We start from the raw sequence: 16,544 nt of genomic DNA, 5'->3' as shown, positions 1-16,544 counted from the left end.
AGTATTTTATTCTATTTGCCTTTGGTAAATAAACCCTACTGAGTACAAACAGAGAGGCAGCTTTTGGTGCTTCTGCAGCTTGATATATATATATATATATATATATATATATATATATATATATATATATATATATATATATATATATAATATATATACACATATATATACACTTATATGCAATATATATATATATATATATATATATATATATATTTATTCAACCATATTTTTAATAAATCCTCTATGTTTATATTTACATTTTTTTTTTACATTTTACCATTAAAAACCTGGCTGGTGATACAGTGTGGAACAAAATATAATCTGTAATATTGTGATTGCCACAGAGTAACTAAAGCAGATTGAGGTGTGATAAGAGTATAGCTGTAATTAGTTTGTATATTTGTTTTTGTTTTATAGGGAAAACAACACCTGAAGATACAATATTCCTATACAACACAACTATGGAAGAATCCTGGTACACTTACAACAACAATAGTTTTGTACCAATGTTCCTTGATGAGCTGCTTTTGTCCAGTGACCCAGCATTTCTCCAGAAAGCAAACAGCACTTGTGGTGGAAATACAGACTGTCTCTATGATATTCTGAGCACTGGAAACTTCGCTATAGGATCTGCCACTATGACTAGTAATTCTGTATACAGTGAGAGGAGATCTCAGCTTGGTAAGTGTAAAAATCAAGCAAACCTCAAGAGACAGTTTCATTACTTTAATTTCCAAATCATACAGATGGGAGGTAACTGTCAGACTATACATAATTCACAGCAAAAACATGGTTTATTAAAACCCTGCTGCCTCCCATGCTCACATCAGATTCTGAAAGCATGAATGTGCTAGTGACAGGAAGGCATTAACAAACAGGTACAGAGACACAGAGAAGCTAGCACTGTAGATCATATGTTGCATCAATCCAGTGACAAAATCACTGTCTATGTCTTACGCCCGATGCTCTATATGCCGGGCTTCGTTCCCTGCAAGCGGCGCGACGCACGGGGACGGAACCCGGCGGGAAATTCAAAAAGTGCAAAAAACAGAACACATACTGAACACTGTAATCTTATAGATTACATTAGTGTATCAAATTATTTCACCTCCCTTTTGTCCCTAGTGCTTTGTCCAGTGCCCTGCATGCAGTTTTATATTATATATACTGTTCTTTCTGCCTGGAAACTGGAGAATATCCATGGCAACCAAAAAGTGTCCATCTACGTCAAAGGTTTTAGACCAGCTAGAAATCAGAGATAGTAAATTAGAACATTTGCAGAATTTAGCGATAGTGATTTGTGGGGAAATTCTCATCAAACACTAGAAGTGACGACAGTGACAATTCTGCAACTGAGCACATTTCGGTGTTTTTGAGTTGATTACATTATTGAATACATTTTATTATTATTATATTATTATTTTTAATAATTATTTATAGTTATTTATTATATTATAATTTATTATTTTGAGCTTCAAACTTAATCATACCCGGGATGTCTACTAGACTCTTGTTTGGACAGCATTAAGTGAGTTATTCCTAAGAATTACAGTCCTACAATATAAAACGCCAAATTTCCATGCAAAACAATGTACCGCATTCAGCATACCACCAGGGAAGTTAAGCTACGCTTCTGATTGTAGTAATGACAATAAGTATCATAACTAAGACCAAGCCAAGTCTGCAGTCCCCTTGCAACACCGGGCTATATATGTTTTAGATTTACATTGTGCAGGCAGATCAACTTTAAGATGTTCAATAATTGACCTTCCACCAAGGATACTAAAATTGGAAATATCTTAAAGCTGATCTCTGGCCTCCTCCTCCTCTCACTTACTAATCACTGAAAAATTAAAATAAAAAACAATACTCCTTTTACTCGCCTATATTAATGTTCACATGACATTTAGGTCCCAAAACTTCTCTCTTCTTCTGTGCAGAGGAAATTAAATCCTTCTTCAGTTGTCCACATCTCCATCTCTATGATGTAGACACTTCCTAATGTCTGTTCAGTGCTGGAGCCATCTCAGGATCCAGAAGTGAGTGTGCAGGCAATGACATCAGCAATGACATCAGCACAACGGGACTGCCAGGGACTGGCTGGCCTAGACACAACTGCTGTGCTGGATTACTGGTCTCTGCATACAGAAACAGCAACAGCGATAGACCCATATGGCAGACCTAAATGAGTAAAGCACTATTTCAAATTTAAATTGCAAATGTAGGACCTTGTGCGACAGTCTATGACAGTCTCAAAAAGTACTGGATCAACGATGCCCAAGCCATAAAAAAGTGGGCAAAAGTTTAATTGTGTTTTATATTAGTGCATTTCCTGCATTAACCACTTCAGCCCCGGAAGGATTTACCCCCTTCCTGACCAGAGCACTTTTTGCTATTCGGCACTGCGTCGCTTTAACTGACAATTGCGCGGCAATTGTCAGTTAATTGTCGGCATTTGTCGAGCGACGTGGTTCCGAAACAAAATTGTCGTCCCTTTTTCCCCACAAATAGAGCTTTCTTTTGGTGGTATTTGATCATCTCTGCGATTTTTATTTTTTGCGCCATAAAGAAAATAAGAGTGACAATTTTGAAAAAAACGCATTATTTTTTACATTTTGCTATAATAATTATCCCCAAAAAATATATAAAAAAGCATTTTTTTTCCTCAGTTTAGGCCGATCCGTATTCTTCTACATATTTTTAGTAAAAAAAAATTGCAATAAGCATTTATTGATTTGTTTGCGCAAAAGTTATAGCGTTTACAAAATAGGGGATAGTTTTATGGCATTTTTATTAATAATTTTTTTTTACTAGTAATGGCGGCGATCAGCGATTTTTATTGTGACTGCGACGTTATGGCGGACATGTCGGACATTTTTGACACATTTTTGGGACCATTGTCATTTATACAGCACTCAGTGCTTTGTGCAGCACTTTACGCAGCCGTGCCATTCTGTCGACATATATCTACAGGAGCCGGTCGGGAACCGGTTAAGGTAAAAAAAACCTCAGTAAGTTTCCACCACCTTAACACTTACCTGACTTCTCCACCCATCCAGCGATGTCCTCTCTGCAGCAACACTACTCCCTCTTCCTATTCTCACAGGAGACTCTGAGAGCAATGGGAACCGTAGGCTCCTTCTGCTGTCAGTCAAATCCACTAAGGAAGGAGGAAAGCGTGGTCGAGCCAAAACAGAGGAAGGACTATCAATCCAGAAAGCAGTGGACAGGACTAGTTGTGGCCAGGTGTCTATTGACAAGCTACAGGTTTCTGAATCAGCAGTGATAATGCTGATAGCCACAGGCCCAGCGACATTTTTTTCATCCCACTGTAGTATAAGCAAATATGTGTCCCTATGTGAGGACTTTGTACAAAAAATCAAGGGCAGATGTACTTATAATTATTTGCTGAAGAACTTTTTTTTATAGGAAGCCATAGTTCTATTTAAAAAAAAAAAGAAAGGGGTGGAATTAGTGAAAGACATGGTACTTGCATGAATTCTTTAACTATGATTGATTATAATGCTAACAATATTTTGTACTTCAGTTGTGTATTTTTATTTTTTTATTTATATAGCCATTTTTCCTCCAAATATCTCTGGCCCTGTAACTATCATGAGCTCCTTGGGTGAACAAGTCCTGATTAGCTTCTCGGCTGCAGACTCTGTGTTCAGTCTGGAAACAGAATCCAGTGACCTCATCATTTCAGGTATGACATCCTTATACTCATTAATAATTCTCTTACAGCCTTTTGACATTACTAGACATTTTATACTGGATGTGTGTACACTAAATCCATAGGGGTTATTATCATAATGGCCTAATGATGTCTGTTACAATGGTTAATGTGAGTGTGGCAGCAAATATAGAAAGATTTCAAAATAGTACAACACTGTATTTATAGGAGCTGTTATTTGCTGTAAAATATGCTACAATAAAAAACAAAATTGGATGAAAAGAATGCTTATTTATACATTTCCCCTGCACATGATCGGTTGGTTGATGGTTTCATTTCACATGACTTTACTTTACTTTACAGTTCAGCTAAAGCTAAAGATTCCTGTATGACATTCTACACTTATATCAAATCTAGTTACTGTGCAATGCAAAAGCCTCATAACGTAAACTAAAACCTTCCTTTACCCTCCCTGACTGAGCCAAATCCTCCTTCATTTATGTCTCCCATGCTTCTTCTCCCAGACATTGCTGATCCCAGTGGGAGGGTTTCAGGAACAGAGACAGTTCTACCAACCCAGAAAGCAGTGGGCAGGACTAGGTGTGGCTAGACTTCAGATTTGTGAATCAGCAGTGGCATTGTTGATAGCCACACCCCTGCAACATTTCCCCCCTCCCACTGTAGTGCAAGCAGATACACCCTTCATGAGAGTGGCAACTGAATTCAGGAGCAGTGAAGAATTGTTGTCACACTATGGTGTCCGTTTATGAAGCAGTGTCACTGATCACAGTCCATAAACAGTTTATGAAACAGAGATAATCGAGGGGAGAAGTGTTTGAACTTGTTCTCCCGCCGATGTTCTCCACACATGGAGAATCCTCATTGAATGACACAGTAGCGGCCAGTTTATGAAGCTGCGATCTCAGCGCTTCACTGGCGATCTGTATCAGAATTCACACTCCCAGATTCACCAGCTCAGAGGTGGAGAATCGGGGAGTGAAGAGGGAATCTCGGGGGATCTGAGGGGGAAGGAGGAAGATTTTTAACTGCCTTATGCCTCGTTCGGACCCCCCAAAACTGTAAGCATGTCCCCCTGTCATATTTATGTGTATACATGTATATACATATATATAATGTGTACATGTATATATATATATATATATATATATATATATATATATATATATATATAAAAATAGTCAGAAGGGTGACGTGCACTACAGTCTCAGATGGCCGTGCTTAGCAATCAAGCCCTCCCACAGGCTTCGAAACAAGGGATTGCTGCACAAACCGTATTTATTTTGAAATCTTCAAAAGGACAATACCACGACATCCATAAAATCAGGCATGTCAAGCATGTTTGAAGCCTTTGTAGATCACTTCACTCCTCCAAAGGTGAAGCGATCTACTCTGCATCATAAACAGGCACACAGAGGAGAAAGATCTCCACTGTGAATGGCGGAGAATGAAGCAGTGAATAGATTTCACTGCTTCATAAAAGGACACCTATTCCATCACAGAAAGCAGCTCTGGTGGAATTAATTGGTAGACTCAGCAGGTACTTTGCAGCAGTGTTAATTTTGTCAATGAAAATAGTTTCACCATCGTTTTTATCAACTGCAAAACTAAACGAAAATACATTTTGATTCGAAAACTAAGAATTACATTTTCGGCAACAAACAAAAACTAAACGTAAATGTGAGGGAGGGACATTTACCCACCTGCACATCCGCTTTCCTTGGAGCTCCACCTCTGTTAAAGTCCCAGCCCCCTGATTCTTTTCACAAGCTGTATTGGCTGAGAGACTCAGGCTCCGTCAATCTGTTCCCTTTCCTATGCAGTTCCACACATTACACTCAATCACACTATCTCTTTGGCGCCCTCTGCTGGCCTTGTCTTAATCGGCAACACAATTCTATCCTCAGCCTATAAAAATAGCACATAAACATGCATTGCACTACTACATAAGAATAAGTAGGGGGCATCTACTAAGTACTAAGCTGTTATAAGAAAATAAAATATAAGAAAAATGCTATTCTTAATTTTTTTTCTTAATATTTAACATTGGTAATATATTTATATAATATGTACAAAGGCATTACAGCCAATAGAGTTTACAGTTTTGTTTTGTTTTGTTTTTTTAAAGTTGCACTTCTGTTTGTCAAAAAGCCATATTTTTGTTTGTTTAGGAGACTTGGTTTTATTTATAAAGACATTATATATCACAATGGCTAAATCTGTGTCTGTAGTGCATGTTCAAACCTTAATACCATAAATAATAAAACATTATTAGATTCTTACTCCTGGAGTAAGTAATGAGAAATTCTTAAATAATGCATTACAATTTAATTAAATCCATTAGATTTTAGTCGACCAAAACATACTGAAGATTTTAGTTGACTAAAATACGACTAAAACTAAAACAATTCAGATGACTAAAATACGGCTAAAACTAAAATGGCATGTTAGTCAAAACACTATTAATAAAACTGAATCTAGATCTGATGTCAAAATGAACACCGCTCTGCAGAGGGACTAGGAGACAACAGTAAGTACATATGCACGGCTGCAGCATATATTTTTTCAATGGGAGGCCATAGTTCTACTTTAACTATCACTTCCTATGATTCTCTGATTGAGTTGGGGACTTTCTCCATCAGTACATGGAAGTTGGCTAATTATAGTCTTCAGCTGCAAACCCACTATACTGAATATTTTTTGTATATTACTGTACAGAGCCTATGATATTAATTGAACTATTGCACTGCCCTGTGAAATTAGCTACATGTTTGCATTAAGCCATGATACACTGCATCTGATTTAACACAGCTGTGGCAATATGTAGTTACTTTTTGTGTATGATATAGGACAGTCAATCAGAACTGAGGACATATGTGCACAGTAGGGATGAGCCAAACACCCTCTTATTCGGTTCGCAGCAGAACATGCGAACAGGCAATAAATTTGGCAGAACACATGAACACCATTAAAGTCTATGGGACACGAACATGAATAATCAAAAGTGCTAATTTTAAAGGCTTATATGCAAGTTATTGTCATAAAAAGTGTTTGGGGACCTGGGTCCTGGCTCAGGGGACATGTATCAATGCAAAAAAAGTTTAAAAAAGGGACTTTTTTTGGGGAGCAGTGATTTTTTTAATACTTAAAGTGAATCAATAAAAATGAAATATTCCTTTAAATATCGTGCTGGGGGGTGTCTATAGTATGCCTAAAAAGTGGCGCATTTTTCCCGTGTTTAGAACAGTACCACAGCAAAATGACATTTCTAAAGGAAAAATTGTCATTCAAAACTGATTGTGGCTGTAATGAATTGTCGGGTCTCAGCAATATAGGTAAAACTCATTGAAAAAAAGAGCATGGGATCCCCCCCCGTCCATAATATTTAAAGGAATATTTCATTTTTATTGTTTCACTTTAAGCATTAAAAAATCACTGCTCCTGAAAAAACGGCCATTTAAAAAAAAAAATATTTGCATTGATACATGTCCCCTGGGGCAGGACCCAGATCCCCAAACACTTTTTATGACAATAACTTGCATATAAGCCTTTAAAATGAGCACTTTTGATTTTTCATGTTAGTGTCCCATAGACTTTATCGGTGTTCCGGCAGCTTTTGAATTTGCCGCGAACACCGCATATTGTTCACTGTTCGGTGAACAGGCGAACCCCTGATGTTCGAGTCAAACTTACGTTCAACTCGAACATCGTGCTCATCTCTAGTGCACAGCTTTTGCAGCTAAATATTACCTTCATATTTGAGCCCAAAGGGATTTCTGGTTTCATAATTAAAGTAATAATAAAACTATACTGTTTCAAATCCTTGTTGTTTACAGTAAATGGCACTCTCACATGGTTGCCTTCATCTTCCACACCCGTGTTTGCAACTGTAATAGCCAACAACTCCCAAGCCATCGCAGAGCAAGGCCTCACATTAATACTGTGCAATTGTAGTAACAACGCCACCTGTGACTATGAGAACACCGTGCTGAGGGGTCAGAGGAACAACTCCAAGTTCATGGTATTGTCTGTTTTCATAAAACTTACTAGGACTTGACACTTTTCTTTTACTGAATAAGATCTTAGGTTCTTGAATACAGCTCATTTGTACATTGAACTAACAGAATTCTTTTTACAAAGTGAATTACTACCACTATATGATACTTGTTATATCACCTTTATTATTAACATACTATTCAACAATTTCACAAACTTATATATCTCCCTATTATTAATAACTGTAGTATAACAATATTTGTAATGAATGTTTTCTATTCAGACAACGGGCTGCAATTGTTCCTCTGGATGGACAGGAGAGTTTTGTACTGAAGATTTAAATGCTTGTCTAGAGAACAGCTGTTTTAATACATCATCCTGTATAGACAATCCCGCTCCTAATGATAGCTACACGTGTTCACCTTGTCCTGATGGACTGTCTGGCGATGGGATAAAATGCTATGGTGAGAATAAGATAGCAGGTTACCATTAATATGTATAGGTCAAGTGTTAGCATGCATTACTATATAATTTACCTATCTCATGTCTCCTGCAGGTGTTGATGAATGTTTTGCTAATATATCCAAATGTGAGCAAATATGTATTGATACATGGGACGGGTACAACTGCTCCTGTAATACAGGTTACAGAATTGATCCAGCTGATACATACCGTTGTGATGGTAAGTGTTCTGAATATTACTGCCTTGGCAGTGTTTTTCTCATAAGTACCCAGAAGTGGCATGAAGCATTTTGAATACATTTACTATGGCCCTGGCTATGGAAATGAATCAGGTAATGCCAATTTTGGTCTAGTAGATGGTATAACCAGGCCCATAAAGCGAATTTACCACATGTCATGCCATGTTACCAAATGATATATGTAGGTCAGTACTTAGTGCAGCATGAGAGAAATATGTTAACTGCCATAGATGTCCTCCCCCTGAAAATGCTAATGGCGTAATTGTCGGGGAAAGATGGCTGCAATGGCAGCTTCTATGCTTCCTAACTATAGCTTTCCTTAAGGGCTCATTCACACATGTGCAGTGACTACTTTTTTTTGGACTGGATAAATGCTGGTCACTGCTAAGACACATAGAAAACAATTGCTTTCCATGTGTCCCTGTTCACATCACCACTGGTGTGATGTGTAGTGTGGTGAGCTGCAGTAATATGCAAACTGTTGTGCCAAGACGTGAATGAATTGCCACTTTTAAAACTTCAAAAAAAGTTAAAGTGGAAGTAAACCCTCCTATTGTTTTCAGCCAAGGGAGCTGCCATCTTGGCCTCTGTCTAATGAACTGCCATGATGTTGCAACTGTGATCAGTAATGACACCAGCCATTTGACAGTTTGGTTGAGAGCACAACCAATGGGAGTGGTACATTTCCGGCAAGTTCCAGGAATGTAACTGTTTTTTGAAACTGTTAAATGGATAGGTTTACTTCCACTTTAATAAAAAATGAAGCAGTGCGATGTCCTGAAATGCCCATCTCCCTGACAGCTGCTTGTATGGCAAAATACTGCATTCTACCGTGCAGGTTATTGCGAATATATCACTTCTATCCAAGTTCACTTGGAGAGAAATCAAGATGCCAACATTTCTGCTCATTGGCTGTTTAGAGTAGTTTCAACTACAAATTCTTATGTCTTCATTTTATATAATAGCGTATTTGTGCCAAGTTATTAAGGTATCACCATTAAACCCTTATCTGTTCTTGTTCCAGACATTGATGAATGCATGAACAAATCAATTTGTGCTGAGAATGCTGTTTGCACCAACACACCTGGAAGCTATAACTGTCAATGTGCCAGTGGCTACAATGGAGATCCACATATCTACTGCACAGGTATGTTAACTATATTATTTTGATAAATAATGCAATCATGGAAGCATCGGGGTCATGTACACATGCAGAAAATGCAGTGGGTTTTTTTATATTTTTATTGACTTTGGGAATCGAGTTTGAATTTGCATCTATTACTTTTCCAGATATCAATGAATGTGCTACACCTTCTCTCTACAATTGTTCAAGCAATTCTCTTTGTATAAACACAAATGGCTCTTATTACTGTGAGTGCCTCCCAGGATATACTGGCTCCAACTGTACAGGTAAGGGAAAGCCCACTTCTAAGTCTGCATCGGGAGTAATTCCAATAATTGGTGTTACCTTTCAAAAATATTATTTTGTTTACAAATCATTCCTATACAATTCAATATTATATAAGTTAGTAATCAGATACAGTATATGGAGCATTATTATAATTTATGAATGTTGCAGCTGACTTTCTTCACGTAATGTTTATATTTGCTTAAAGAAGAAGTATATGATGCATAAAAAAAACCAAACACACACAATGCCGACTCTAACACAGAGAACTGAGCGATCACTTCACAAGTTCTCACTGATTGCTCAGTTCTCAGTCTGCTCCAAGTGGAGAGCAGTGACTGTCAGTCATCACTCTTCACTCTGCTCCTCCAACGCTCACTGGTGAGGGGGCATGCATTACTGGCTTTGAATCTCAGCCATTCTTTGAAGAGCCAGCTGCCAATCAACCAGCATGGTGGATCCTAACAATATTGTTGAGAACCTCCCCAAGTCTGGCACAGCTCTGCTTCATCAGCTAATAGCAGGCAATATCCACTATCAGCTGACTCAGGTTCACAGGGCAACAAAAGAAAATGTACTCCTGGAACCCACAAGAGAAGTAAGGCCAGAATAGTTTTAGCCATGCATCTATAATCAAGCCTGTTTTTAGCTTTGGATATAGTAAGTAATGGGTAAACGTCTTGCTTTTTGGTGTCTTTATGTAAGCAAATGCAGCTTACTTTCTCCACTGCATGTGACGCTCAATTGCAGCGACATTGCAGGGTTTAAGGAAGTCATGGTTCCTCTATGGTTTCCTGGGTCACTGGCAAAGCTATCCTGTTGGCTGCTGTCATCCCATGTGACTTTAGTAGCCATCTTGGGTCAGGCAGAGTCTGTCAAGGACAGTGAACAGCGTTATGGAAAGGATAGGGACATGCCATCCTTCCTGGAATGCTCCCCACTTGGGTACGGACAGGATGCCAGGCTGCATTCCATCCCTCAAGACAGACTCTGTTGGGTCATCTGAGACCTGCTCTGCTGCACATCGCTGTTATTTCCTGTGAGTGTGCCCGGTCCGGTCCCTTCCTGCCAGGCTTATTGTGAATTGCGAACTTTAACTTTAATCGAAGTTAATACTGTTTCTTGCAACTGGACTCTGAGTGTTTACAGCCGCCACACCACTCTGCACCTCCCCACACTTAGCCTAGCTGTCACCAGAACAGGAAGTGAGGGGAAATCTAGCTAACAGGGGCACATTAGCAACAAGGACACTGTTTATTAGAGTGGTGGAAGAAAGCTAGAACCTCTTTTAACATTGAAATGCAGTTTGTGTCCCTGCTGATGGTTTTTTCGGGCATCAGGTTGTAATTTTATTGTGAGCTGTACTCTAAAAATATATATGAGTGAAGAATGGAATAAAACCTTTTAATCAAGTGATTTTTCATACCGTGATCAAGAGGTGCCAACAAGTCAACACCCTGGAGGTCTTTATTCAATTCCAGGATAAAAAGTTAAGCTTCCCAAAGAAAAACTGAGATGGGGAAAATATGGAGGCAGCCCCTGCTGAGTTTTCTTTAAAAAAAAATAGCTGGAATTTCAGGGATAGGTCAGTAAAGTCAGCCGTGATATTTCCCTATTGTCCAGTTTTCTTTAACTCCTGACAGCAAGAATAAAAGGACATATACAAGAAGTGAAGAAAGTGATATCTAAATGATACTTTTTCCAAATCCACTAATTTATAGTAATTTCAGGTGAATTGTAGGAAGCTTTAGCTAGATTTTAGTAGGATATGGTATTATCATTCACTTCCCACTGTTATGCCCCGTACACACGGTCGGACATTGATCGGACATTCCGACAACAAAATCCTAGGATTTTTTCCGACAGATGTTGGCTCAAACTTGTCTTGCATACACACGGTCACACAAAGTTGTCGGAAAATCCGATCATTCTGAACGCGGTGACTTAAAACACGTACGTCAGGACTATAAACGGGGCAGTAGCCAATAGCTTTCATCTCTTTATTTATTTTGAGCATGCGTGGCACTTTGTGCGTCGGATTTGTGTACACACGATTGGAAATTCCGACAACGGATTTTGTTGTCGGAAAATTTTATAGCCTGCTCTCAAACTTTGTGTGTCGGAATATCCGATGGAAAATGTGTGATGGAGCCTACTCACGGTCGGAATTTCCGACAACAAGGTCCTATCACACATTTTCCGTCGGAAAATCCGACCGTGTGTACGGGGCATTAGTGTTAAAGTGTTTGTGAACCCAAATATGTAAAGGTCAGCACAGAGAGCGGGACACAGGAAGCGGCAGGATCAGCTAGGTTTTTTTTACAGTTTAGAGAGGGACAGATTACACAGCACTGTGCTGTTTAATCTGCTTTATAGGGAACAGGATCTCTATATTTTCTTTTTTGGGGGGGTTAACAAACACTTTAAGAATGACTTTAGTCTTTATCCATTCATTTAATTGTTTGCTGCTCCACTTACTGAGAGCTATTCATAATTCACACTAGAGGGCTCATCCACATTCTTATTCTCAGAATACATGTCAGTGGAATGATCTGTAACCAAGGGGTGAATCTATGCTAAATGCAAAAAACCCCCAAAAAAACAGTCCTATTTGTACTCGTCTTGTCCTAACAATGGGTTCCACTTGTCATATTTCAGTTGTAGTTTAAAAAATGCTAAAAATGTAATAATTTGCTGTATGCAAAACATAGACTTCTCTCTTTATAAACTGGCATTAAAGCTGAATCTGCTTACCTGGCTGACATTGCGAGGCATGATGCTGGATGGATCTCATAATATTATGCTTGTCTAGAGAGCAAACCCGAATACCTTTAGTCACTGTTCTAAAGCTGTAGCTGGGTAGTTTGGCACCTTTATGCAAAAATAACATTGTTATTCAGAGGGTTTTATATGCAATTCTATGCACCACTATTTTCAAACTCAACACTGTCACTAAAAGGTTTTACGTTTTTACTGTGCACAAACTTATACTAACTATACTAAAAAAAACTTCAGTAAAATACGCAAACATTAGGAATAATGAACTTTCTTTCTTGACAGATATCGATAAGTGTAGGATAGGACTCTCTGCTTGTGAGCAAATTTGCATCAATACACCAGAAGGTTTTAACTGCTCATGTAATGCAGGTTACAGAATTAACCAACAAAATCCTTATCGATGTGACGGTAAGAACGTATATTTTACCAGATATTCCATTATTATTATATTATTATCCAGCTCAACACAATTTAATGGTGTTTTATAAGAACGGCAGCAAAGATGGACCAATGTTCAAACCAGCCATTGAGATGTTTTGTTTTCCTACAAGTTAAAAACTGTTTTTTGTTGTAGGTAATAGCTTCTCCACTTTTGCCTCAGCTCTTTTCTCTTTAGTTTAATCAGCAAAATTGCAGAGAGATTATTCTACATTCTTCAAGAAATCACTGGGGATGATTTAATATAAGAACAGTAAATGTTCAAAGTAAACAAGGTCATGCTATGCTTAATTTAATTATCTGGGTTTGTGCAGCCAAATAACTGATGTCCCTTGCACATGTATGAGTATTCAAAGTGAAAACAGATTCACAAAATTCACTAAGCTAAGTGAACATACACTTTGCAAACTGGTACTGCTCGCCCACCCCTGTCTACCAGCCACCCCATGCTGGTACTGCTAGGCTAACCCCCCATGCCAGCCACCCCCCACTGGTACTGGTGTAGACCCCCACCGCCCCCTAACCCCTGCACCCAGCCTCAAGCCACCCTATGCTGGTACTGCTTGCCCACCTTCCCATCTTCCTGCCACCCCATGCTGGTACTGCTACAACAGCTGGGTGATGCGGTGCATCCCTTATGTGGGGGATGGATGGACACCTTCCAGTGTGGTGGATGTTCCTGTCAGCTTAGGTGGACCACAGAGCTTACAATCTAATGTTATAGCACAGCCTCAGCCCCCTTCTGTGACATCTGCTCATCAATAATAATAATAGTCGAGATAACACCATGCCCTCTGTGTTATCACCAGCAGTGTTCAGGACTTCAAATCTCAGCAGTGACCAGACACTGGGCCAGAGTACCCTCCCTCCACTCAGTGCTGTACAACAGCCAGTATCACCAGGACCATCAGATCAGAGGGGGGAGAATGGCACAAAGGAGACAATGGAGGAAATCTGAGCACCTGACACCCCCCCACACACATTTCGCCGCAGGGTGGGCTCCACACATGCCCTGGCCATGTGCTCAATCTCCTACAGAATCCTTTTGTGCTCAATGACGCTCCAAGGCTTTCACCCTCCGCCATCTTGCTGGGATCTAGGTAGCCCGCGCTGGGGACAGGTGGGGAAGGCAGAGCAAGGCTGGCACAGGACACTATAGAGTGCTCTGGGGGCATGCCGCTACTCCCAATACAGACAGACAGGTGATAGACAAGTGGAGGGGGGTATTCAAATCATCATTACATTTAATGCAGGACCAGCATCCACCACTGGTCTTGTATTGCATTGCACTTAATGATGTCAAAGACCTGCCAACATTTTGGGTTGAGGAAAGAGATAAATGCATGAACATATCAAGTTATGCAGAGAATACTGTATGCACCAACACACCAGGAAGCTATAATTGTCAATGTGCCAGTGGCTATAATGGAGATCCATATATCTTCTGTACAGGTATATTAACTATATTATTCTGATAAATATTATAATCATACAAACACAGGGTCATATACACATGCTAAAAATGTAGTGGGTTTCTTTATATTCTCAACGATTTTACAAAAATGAGTTTGGCTTTGATATTTATTAAGTTATCTACTAAAATAGTGGATTTACAAACACTTGTCCATTGCTTACTAATTTGATATAGGAGAATAAACAAAAATTGTATACATATATTTAACATTTGAGGAAAATAAACAACATTCCAGTGCCCTTCTTTGTCTTGGGTTATTGTTCTTCCTTAATTGAATTAATTATTTTTTTCTTTTAATCTCTTTCTGTTCCAGATATTGATGAATGTGCTATAACTTCTTTCAACAATTGTACAAGCAATTCTCTTTGTATAAACACAAATGGCTCTTATTCCTGTGAGTGCCTCCCAGGATATTCTGGCCACAACTGTACAGGTAAGGGAAACCCTCTTCTAGCTCTGCATAGAGAGTAATAATGACAGTATTTGGAAGATAAACCCAATTAAATTGAAACTGATCGATGTTAGCTTTCAAAATTACTGCTTTGTTTAAAATACATTCCATTATCAAAAAATATGTAAACCCAATTAAACTTAAAACTGAACACCAGGTATGATCTTAATTGCATACTTACATTGGTTCAGATCTCACATTGGTGCATATCTAATGTCTGTTGGACGGAAATCAGTGTAGTAGTCAGCACTACTATATTAATGCATTAAGGGTGGGTGCACTGTCTCTTTAACCACTTCAATACTGGACACTTTCACCTAACTTCCTGCCCAGGCCAATTTTCAGCTTTTAGTGCTTTGACACTTTGAATAACAATTACTCAGTCATGCAGTTCTGTACCCAAATGATTTTTTAAAACCATTTTTGAGACAAATAAAGCTTTCTTTTGATGATATTTAATCACCACTGTTTTTTTTTCAAAACTTTCAGTTATTTTTCGTATGTTTAGCAAAAAAAAAAAACAATGGTGGTTAAATACCACCAAAAGAAAGCTCTACCTGTTTTAAAAAAAATATATAAAAAATTCATATGGGTACAGTGTTGCATGGCACAATTATCATTCACCGTATGACAGCGCTGAAAGGTGAAAATTGGCCTGGGCAGGAAGGGGGTGAATGTGCCCAGTATTGAAGTGGTTAAATACAAAATACCACAAAGCAATGTAATGCACATCACAAATATAGCTGATCCACGCAATAAAATCTGAACAGAATGAACAGAAAACTCAGTTTCAGTTGTAAAAAGTAGTTAATAAAGAGTTAAAAGAGTTATGATTGAAATACTAATATTGTTATAACTTAATGAATTGTCCTAGTAGGTTTCATTGAAGATATTCAATCACATTTTTAAATATGTTCCTAAAATTCACTATTTAAACATGTTTACAATGCAACTTTTTATGGAGAAATTCATTGTAAGCTAATGAAAAAGTAAAGACTGTATGGTGCATTTGTTGTATGCAAACATTAATGTGCAGGTGATGCCAGGTGATATTTTATAGAGAACTTCATCAATCACAATACCCAAAAATTACAAAAAATCCATCTTGCAATTAGAATTTTAATTATTATAGTGTTAGCCTCAACCACATTTGTAGCTGGACTTTAGGCAAATATAAAAGACACACTTTATTACAGAACTGTAATCAATAATAGATCATCACATGTATTTTTTTCAAACCCAAGCTGTGTAAGTAACTGGATTTGATCTGATTTCAGCCTATTGCATTCTACTGTACAATCTGTACAACATAGTTCAAGCTAATCAGGTGTGTTGCAGTGGAAGAAGCATGCCGATAGGAGAAGAGGATACAGAGATAAGATCATCAGTGGCCTTTTCTCCATTTAATCTGCAGCCAGAGTGAGGGGGGGGGACCTTGTAAATGAAAGTAAAACTGCAGTAAAGAAAGATTAGATCCGGTCTCTGATGACAAACTATGTACTGCAGGTGTGCATAGTAATGTTTACGAACTTCATGTAACATGTTCCCAGTCACTCATTATCTTCTACAGCATATCATCAGCCTCCATTCAAACCTATAGG

At 38.4% G+C, this 16,544-nt stretch overlaps 1 protein-coding gene across 1 annotated transcript in view; it reads left to right on the top strand.

The window, feature by feature from the left end:
* The window catches only part of LOC141141227 (uncharacterized), a 146,587-nt gene that overhangs the window by 27,264 nt on the left and 102,779 nt on the right, over positions 1–16,544 (top strand). The window contains exons 15-23 of the mRNA XM_073628912.1: positions 421–684; positions 3,581–3,712; positions 7,534–7,718; positions 7,977–8,157; positions 8,250–8,375; positions 9,419–9,541; positions 9,685–9,804; positions 12,863–12,988; positions 14,806–14,925. Of these exons, the coding sequence (XP_073485013.1) occupies positions 421–684; positions 3,581–3,712; positions 7,534–7,718; positions 7,977–8,157; positions 8,250–8,375; positions 9,419–9,541; positions 9,685–9,804; positions 12,863–12,988; positions 14,806–14,925 (1,377 nt within the window). The remainder of the gene's footprint in view (positions 1–420; positions 685–3,580; positions 3,713–7,533; positions 7,719–7,976; positions 8,158–8,249; positions 8,376–9,418; positions 9,542–9,684; positions 9,805–12,862; positions 12,989–14,805; positions 14,926–16,544) is intronic.

This window comes from Aquarana catesbeiana, linkage group LG04 (assembly GCF_042186555.1).
Source record: "Aquarana catesbeiana isolate 2022-GZ linkage group LG04, ASM4218655v1, whole genome shotgun sequence".
NCBI lineage: Eukaryota > Metazoa > Chordata > Amphibia > Anura > Ranidae > Aquarana > Aquarana catesbeiana.
Note: the sequence above shows the minus strand (reverse complement) of the source record. Positions and strands in the feature narration are given on the sequence as shown.